The sequence below is a fragment of the Rhododendron vialii genome, chromosome 6a (assembly GCF_030253575.1).
Source record: "Rhododendron vialii isolate Sample 1 chromosome 6a, ASM3025357v1".
Lineage (NCBI taxonomy): Eukaryota > Viridiplantae > Streptophyta > Magnoliopsida > Ericales > Ericaceae > Rhododendron > Rhododendron vialii.
In genome coordinates this window covers 13,823,584-13,831,964 of record NC_080562.1, presented here as the reverse complement: position 1 = coordinate 13,831,964, position 8,381 = coordinate 13,823,584, and the positions used below count along the sequence as shown (strand labels likewise).

At 47.4% G+C, this 8,381-nt stretch overlaps 1 protein-coding gene and 1 long non-coding RNA gene across 2 annotated transcripts; one reads left to right on the top strand and one right to left on the bottom strand.

Annotated features, from left to right (window-relative positions):
- Positions 1-1,025: 1,025 nt before the first annotated feature.
- On the top strand, positions 1,026-3,165 carry LOC131329213 (uncharacterized). The gene is made up of 2 exons (XR_009200691.1): positions 1,026-1,236; positions 2,923-3,165. It is a non-coding gene; the product is annotated as an uncharacterized LOC131329213 (long non-coding RNA).
- A 170-nt stretch (positions 3,166-3,335) lies between these two features.
- On the bottom strand, positions 3,336-4,853 carry LOC131328417 (uncharacterized). Its single transcript, XM_058361363.1, has one exon. The coding sequence runs from the start codon at positions 4,851-4,853 to the stop codon at positions 3,336-3,338; it is 1,518 nt and encodes a 505-aa protein (XP_058217346.1).
- Positions 4,854-8,381: the final 3,528 nt, after the last annotated feature.

The window sequence follows — 8,381 nt, the reverse complement described above, 5'->3', positions numbered from 1 at the left end:
CTTTCTGTATATTTAGAACTGTTTAGATGTAGAAGTTAATACTCGCTTCTTCTCTACTTAAAAGGCCTCTGGGATCCTTCTGGTCACGTTCCAGAGCCCAGATGATGTAAAAGTCAAGCACTGGATCAGGATCAAACCTGCGTACGGCAGTCCATGACTGGCGTACGGCAGTTAAAGCTAGGATCCAGTGGCTGGCTCTTGCATCTTAGTTCAGTCTTGGCCTCTTTTCTGTCCCCACTCTGTTTAGGGGGTTTTTTTGTCTATGTTCGAGGCTTCAAGCCGTCTCATCTGTCTGTAAATGTAAATATCCTGCTTATTTAACTGCATGGTTTGTCCTGGGTGTGCGCTGGTCCTTTTCCAAAGCCCAGAGGGTTGCAAACAAGGACTGTGAAACTAGATGAGTGCAGTACGCCAGTCTCCTTGTGGCGTGCGCAAGTCAAACCAGCATGCAGTGGCTCGACCAGTGCATACAGGTAGAACTTGCTCAGGCCTTTGCGGGGCAGCGTACTGCAATTCGTCCAGTTTGCTCAGTGCTTGTTCTCAATCTATATTTAGCATTGCAATCAAGCCATTCTTAAACATTTTGTCACATAAATCACAACTTGTTAAAGTTTTAACCCCCGTTAACTGTTCCCCCGCCCTAACTGGCTAAAAAATGATCAAATGAGAGAAAAATGCAAGCGCTTTTACAAAATGCCCGAGTAGAGACCGATCTCCGGATTGGGCGAGAGGGGTGCCATAAAACCCTTCCCCTCTCGTAACCTGGCTCCCGAACCTCAGATATCGAAGGTGACGACGGACCAGTCTACAAGCCTTTTCAAAATCAAACAAACGTGGCAAACGTTTTCGAGTTCGGTTCCTTGGGTGCTTTCACCGCTAAAACCCGAGTGGCGACTCTGAATCGAGGCGTTTCGCCGCGCTTTTTCTAACAAAAAGGGCCGCACCCAATTTTCACAAATTAGAAATTTCCGGGGGCGCGTGCCCACACCCATGCCAATAATTTCCCCAGGAGACTACTTTCTCCCATTTCTCTTTTTCTCACTCTCTCGGCCAAACTCTCTCCTCCCTTCTCTCTTCGATCTCAACACCTTAGACCGTGATTCCGGACGAAGTTCAAGAATTAAAATTGCTATACGGAGCACGGGCTTTCCGAATATCCAAGAAAAATCTTGATCGGACCGCGTGGGAGCTCGGTTGACTTGGTCAAAGGGTCGGGTTTTGCTCAAAACCCATGAGGTAGGGATTTCTTACCCTCGTTATGTGTTTATACGGTGTTTATGTACTTAGATCGTGCATTGTTTCGTTGTTTGAGGTTGTTTGTTCCATTTCCGAAAATCTGCAGGACAGGGTCTTTGTTTTTGGGGCTTTACACCTTCTTAAACTCATGATTGAATTTTCGTTCTTTCATATGGAATAGAGTAGACTTAGAGCCCGTTCTAATGCCGCTTGAATCACCTAAAACCGTTGAGAATTGAATTAATGGTGGATTTTTGAAATCTGGTCTGCAATCTGTCTCGTTTTCTGGGTTTCAGCCCACCTCGAATGGCCATAACTTTCTCATCCGATGTCCGTTTTACGCAAACTTTATCTCGGTTTGAAGGTCTTGAAGTTGGCTTTCATTTGCCTCCGGAATCGTCTTAAAACTCTAAGTTCACGGAAAGTTATGATGGTTTGAGTGGAGGTATGTCAATCTGTCATGCTGTGAAAAATCGCCAAATTCCGAATTCCTACCGGTAGAACTTTTCTTTCTACCGATAGAATTTTGTTGCCATGATATTGGGTGCTTACTTTTTTGTGTTTGTACCGGTAGGTACCCATTTCCTACCGGTAGGTAACTTGTCAAAAGTAAAATCTCCTGATGCAGTGAAGTCCCAACTTTTGTCCAAAGTCTTAAGTCATTTAAGGGAGTTTATATTATTACATACATACATAATGAGAAATCAGGTGGTTTTGTTTGTCCCATGTGCTACGTGTGATGCATAGGGGATTGTTCAATGTGATGGAACTATAGAATTATGAATGTAAGCTTCTTGCACGACATTTGTACGAACGATACACTTGAACTTGTAAATGACGCGCGAACATTCGGGGTCCATCGACGGGTGGGTGCTTGGCAGGGGATATCAGGGTCCCATAATTAGCCTGGCAGGAGCTTATGCTCAAAATGATCACTCAAGGCCTAACCTTCGCGGTAGGTGCTTGGCAGGGGATATCGAGGTCCCATAATTAGCCCGGCAGGAGCTAACGCTCATATTGAACACTCAAGGCCTAACCTTCGCGGTAGGTGATTGGCAGGGGATATCAGGGTCCCATAATTAGCCTGACAGGAGCTTATGCTCAAAATGATCACTCAAGGCCTAACCTTCGCGGCAGGTGCTTGGCAGGGGATATCGGGATCCCATAATTAGCCCGGCAGGAGCTTCAGCTCAAGACATATACGATGAGATGGCGTTGGACACATGAAAAGTGGGAATGGTTCTAGTGTGAGTCAACGGATTCCGGTATTCGAGCTCGGATTCCGGAGCTCGACCCGTATTGGTTTGGTTTTGGTTTTCACAAGTCATTTGAAGTAAAAATGAAAGTTTTAAGGGAAAGAGAGTTGATATTCCGTAATGTGAAATTGTGATGGATTGTGGTGTTTGCGCATGTAGTAAATGAGGTGGTTGAGAACCTATTGTAAGTTTGTTCGGTTTGATGTGAATTTAGTATAGCTTGAGTTCGACATGAGTCTGACAGGAATCACGATAAGATGCTTAGAACATAGAAGTCGATATCCATTTGTCTATTGTGGTAAATCCCTGTTGTTCATGTTGTTCATTGAAACTTATTCATCTCTGGTACATATTTCATATTATTTTCGTATAGCTTGTGTAAAGATTTCTCTACTGGGCGCGTGTTTGCTCAAACCTATTATCATTTCAGGTACAACACAGGGGTAGTGATATGAAGTGCATGGAGTGCATCTTTGCATAAAAAGGGGTTTTTCAGGAGCTACCTATATATTTGTAAATCAAATTGTATTGTAATGTACTGGGATGTCTTAATTTGAAACATTATATTTGTGGACAAAATTGAGGATTTGGGAGCAGTATTGTATTTTGGGGTATTGGCTATACTATTGTGAGGTTTTATACTTCAAATGGTATTGTTATTTATGTTTAAAAAGTAGGGCGTGACATACGCCGAACCTTGTGACGATGTTTTTCCAAACGAATCTTCATACGTCGGCTTCGATGATTGTTGCCCTCCACCCACTTGGAGAAATAGTCCGTTGCGGTGATTAGAAACTTGAAGCCTTCAGGGGCCGTTGGAAGCTTTTCGACAATATCGAGCCCCTATTGTGCAAAGGGCCAAGGACTGGTGATAAGGGAGAGGTTCTGGGTGGGTTGCTTTGGTATGGGAGAGAACAGTTGGCATGGTCGGCATTTGCGAACGATTTCTTCACAGTCTTTCTTCATGTTCTTCCAAAAGTATCCCTGACTCAATGCTCGTTGGCAAAGTGAACGGCCGCCGGAGTGGCAGCCACAGCTCCCTAAGTGAAGTTCGGTGAGAATTTTGGGCACTTGGGTTAGGTGGACCACGAGGAGATATGGGCCAGAGATAGATTTTCTGTAGAGTTGGCCGCTTTCGGAGAGCCAGTAGTAAGCGGCTTTGTTCCTGATGCGGTAAGCTTCCCTCTTGTCTAATGGTAAAGTGTCATGCTTGAGAAACGCAATGATCTCGTCCATCCAGCTTGGGCCGAGTTCAACGTTGAGAATCTCTAGAGTGGCGTCAAAGCTGGGGCGGTTGATATTGCCGAAGTTGATTGTCCTGAATTCAGAGGCCTTAAAGGTTGAGGCAATGCCAGCGAGTGCATCGGCATGCGCATTGTGTTCGCGATTGATCTGTTCGATTTTGAAATTCTTGAAGTTCGTGAGGAGTTCGGTTACCGTTGCCTGGTACTTTGACATTCGTGGGACTCGAGCTTCATAGTCTCCGAGTACTTGGTTCACTGTGAGTTGAGAGTCGCAATAAACAATAAGGTCGAAAACTTTCATCGCTATTGCCGAGCGTAAGCCAGCGAGTAAGGCTTCATATTCGGCCTCGTTATTTATGGCCGGGAAGTCGATGCTTAGAGAGCTTTCATGAAGTGTGCCACAAGGGAAAACTAAGACAACCCCTGCCCCGGCTCCATTGCTGTTGGAGGCCCCGTCAACGTGTAATTGCAAGCTGTCGCCTTGAAAGAGTTGCCAAGGCGTTGGTACTTTTGTTGACTTTGTGATAGGTTGGGGAGTGGGAGTGTTAAGAGTAGCCGTATCTTCCGGTGTTAATCCTGTGATGAAGTCAGTGAGAATTTGACCCTTTATAGCCGTTTGTGGCTCGAAACGGATGTCGAAGTTCGCTAATTCGACTGCCCATTTGGAGACCCTGTTGGAAAGATCAGCCTTGCGAAAGAGGCTTTTAAGAAGGTGCTTCGTTAAGACAATTATGGTGTGGGATTGGAAGTAGGGGAGAAGTTTCCTGGCTGCTGAGACAAGAGCGAGTGCCAATTTCTCAAGTGGTAGGTACCGTGTTTGTGCTAGGAGAAGTGTTTTGCTTGTAAAGTAGATGGGCAAGTCGTCTGTGCCAACTCGCCGTGCCAAAGCTGAACTGACTGCGTGGGCGGAGACAGCAAGATATAGATACAAGGTCTCGTACTCCTTTGGTTTCACGAGTAGGGGGGCCGAGCTTAAGTATTCCTTGAGTTCGGTCAAAGCGGAGTCACAATCAGCGGTCCATTCAAAACTTCGTCGACTCTTGCCTTTCAAGGCATGGAAGAATGCGTAGCATTTGTCTAAGGATTTGCTGATAAACCGGTTCAGAGCCGCTGCCATCCCAGTTAGCCTTTGTACTTCCTTGATTGTCCTTGGTGGGCGCAGATCTTTAATGGCTTTTATCTGGTTTGGGTCGGCCTCAATACCACGCTGGGTGACCAGGTGTCCAAGGAATTTCCCAGCGCTCACGCCGAACGTGCATTTTTCAGGTTTAATCGTAGCTTGTGTAGTTTAAGGATTTCAAAGACTTCCGCCAAGTCTTGCAGGTGATTGGATTCCTTCTTGCTCTTGACAACGAGGTCATCAATGTAGGCTTCCATGGTATGGCCGATTTGTTCTTGCAACATTTTGAATATTGCTCTGTTGAATATGGCGCCTGAATTCCTAAGACCGAAGGGCATGACTCGATAGCAAAAGATGCTGTATGGTGTGATAAAAGCAGTTTTCTCCATGTTGTCGGGGTTCATGGCAATTTGGTGGTAGCTACAATAGGCGTCTAGGAAGCTTAGCCGGGCATGGCCTGCCGTTGCGTCCACAAGTTGATCAATCTTCGGGAGTGGGAGCCAATCCTTTGGACAAGCGCCATTGAGATTGGTATAGTCCATGCAAACTCGCCATTTGCCGTTTTTCTTCTTAACGACTACTGTGTTGGAACCACGTTGGGTATTGTACTTCTTGGATGGCGTTGGCTTCCAGCAAATGTTTGACTTCTTCAATGACGGCGTCAGCGTGTTCAGCTGTAGAATGTCGCGTCTTTTGGATGACAGGCTTGTCATCTTTCTTGATGTTGAGAGAATGACTGATGAAATTGGGATCGACCCCCAGCATCTCGTTGGGGGTCCAAGCGAAAAGTTCTATGTTTTTCTTGAGGTATTGGAACATTTCTTCGCGATCGGCCTCGCTGATGGAAGAGCTGATTAAGAAGAATCAGGAGCCATCCTCGTTGACGGACATTTGGACAAGGTCCTCTTCTGCTTTGTCTTCAGCTTGCTGGCTGACGTCATTAATCACGGCCATGTCTGGGACTTCGACCCATTGCACTTGCTTGGCTTTGGTGGAATTGTGGACGGCTGAGACGTAGCACTTTTTGGAGGCTATTTGGTCGCCTCGTAGATCTTCCTGTCTTCCATTGATTCCAATGAAGTGAACCACCTGGTGGTAGGTGGAGGCCATTGCTTGCATGTCGTGTAACCAAGTTCGGCCAAGAATGACGTTTGTATAGGCTAGGTACATTGACGATGATGAATTCGACGCTCAACGTTTTCGAGCCAACGACGACTGGCAGGAAGATTCGACCAAGTGGCCAAATGGGTGCTTCGTTGAATCCGATAAGGGGTACTTTGGTGGGTTGCAAGGTCGACTCTGGGAGATAAAGCTTTTTGAACAAGTCATTGTACATGACCTCCGCCGAGCTTCCCTGATCGATTAGAAGGCGCTTGACGTCATGGACTCCAATTTGGACGGTTGCGACGAGGGCGTCGGAGTGTGGTGTTTGCACATGTTCGAGATCGCGCTCGGTAAAAGTTATTGTCCATTTGGGTTACTCTTCTGGACGTGGACGTTTGGATCCAGGTCCTACCGCAAGTACTTGCTTGGAAGTGGATGCGCGATTGAGGTCGACCCGAAGGTTAGTTTCAGATTCCTTTGTCACGGGGCCGTGGATAACGTGTATCGTCGGTCGCAGTCCATTTGGGTTGGGATTGCCAGCAGGTGGACAGGTGGGTGTTTTGGTTCGATCGATGTAATGATCGAGATGGACTTGTGCTGCCAGACGCTCCAATAGTGCTTTATATGGTGCGCATGCCATCGTGTAATGACTGAGCTCGTTGTGGTATGAGCACTTCTTTCATGGGTTCTGATCTGGTTGGCCAGTGTCTGTGCCGAGCTTTCCTGTTGGCCATTCGAACCACAATTGCCTCATGATCTCCTTCAAGAAAGACCAGATGGGTTCTTTGAAGTATGTGGTTTCGGCTACAAAGTCATGTTCCTTCGGTTGGCGCTTCTTTCCTTCCTTGATGTTGTGGACGAGTTTCTTTGGCTGAGGCTGCTGCGTTGCGACTGGTGCTGGTAGCTGAGGTGTGACCGTTGGGGGGCTTGTAGTTGAGTTTGTTAGCCCTTGAGCCGCACGGTCCGCGTAAAATTCTTCAAGAGCACATAATCGTTCCACGATGCACATCAACTCGCCCATGCCATGGGGTGGGCAAATAGCAAGTTCATACAAGATCTTGTTGTTAATCTTCAAGCCATTTTTGAAGGTTCTTGCGGCCCAGTACTCGTCGATTCCAGGAATTTCGTTGAACAGTTGCCAATATCATTTGGCGTACTGTCGGAGAGTTTAAGATGGGAGTTTTCGCATTTGGGACAATGACTCCGGCTCCTTGGTCGTCCTGTTGCTTGTGATAAAGCGGGTGTTGAAAACGCGTTCAAGGTCGGCCAAGTTCCGTATGGATCCAGCAGGCAATTTGTTGAACCACTGGAGTCCAAGTGAGTCGAGGCTGGACAGGAATGCTTTGCATTTGATTTCATCCTTTGTGGTGCACAGCTCAATGGTTTGACGTAATTGGATCAGGTGGGTGTAAGCTTTGCAAGTGGTTGGATCGAACTTTGTGAACTTTGGCAGGTGGAAGTTGGGTTCGGCCGTTGTGTTGATTATATGGGACGTGAAGGAAGAGACGCCGAGGTCCTTCAGCTGCCGCTCAAAGCCGGGGCGCGGTGGCTTACCGTGCCTATCCGTCTTTGTTCTTTTTGAGTCTCTGTCTGGGGATTTTTCATGGTTTCGATGCCGAAGCTTGTCTCGTAAATCTGCAGTCATTCGATGAGGGCCGTCAACGGACTTTCCTCTATCCCTACTGGTCTTGGTTTCGTTGTTCGGCTCTTTGATACGCACGCCTTTCCCGTTCCGTCGAGCCTAGTTGTTATGGTCAAAATTTTCTGCCGGGATTTCCCTAGGACGTTCGGATACGTGGCGTCTGGTCTCCACGAAATCTCGGCTACGGTGGGAAACCGTTGTGCGAGAGAACTCCGCGCGACCAGTCAAGTATGTGCTTGTAAACGACTTAGTATCCCTGGTGTTGGTTCGATCGAGGTGGCTCTTTGAGCGGTGTGTTCCGGATGTTGTAGGCCGTTTGTAAAGTATGATTTTCCTTACATCTCCTGGTTCTGGTGTGATGCCAATGCGGTCCTTGACGGACCCACGGGAGGACGCTCGTGTGGTGGTGGCGGGGGTGGTGTTTGCCTTCGCCGCCTCCAGCTTCCGCCTCCTGCGGATCTAGATGTAGCAGGAGTGATGTCTCACTGCATCTGTTGTTTCATTTGGGCAACTTTCGCCCACAGAGCTGCCAGCTCCGTGTCCCTATCGTCGTCGTGACGCTGTAACAAGCGGATGTAGGCCGTTGTTACGTCGTCAGTTGCTGGGGAGAGGCTGGAACTAGGAGGGAGTGAAATGGACATGTGCCTCTCCGAAAACGGTGGAAGGATTATGTTTCAATGGGCGTCTTTGGCCCTTGAGACGGTGACGTCTGCCAGATCTCCGCCCATGGTGATTGAAGCTGTGGTGGTTGTTGAGAGGAGGAGAATGGATTAAAGGAG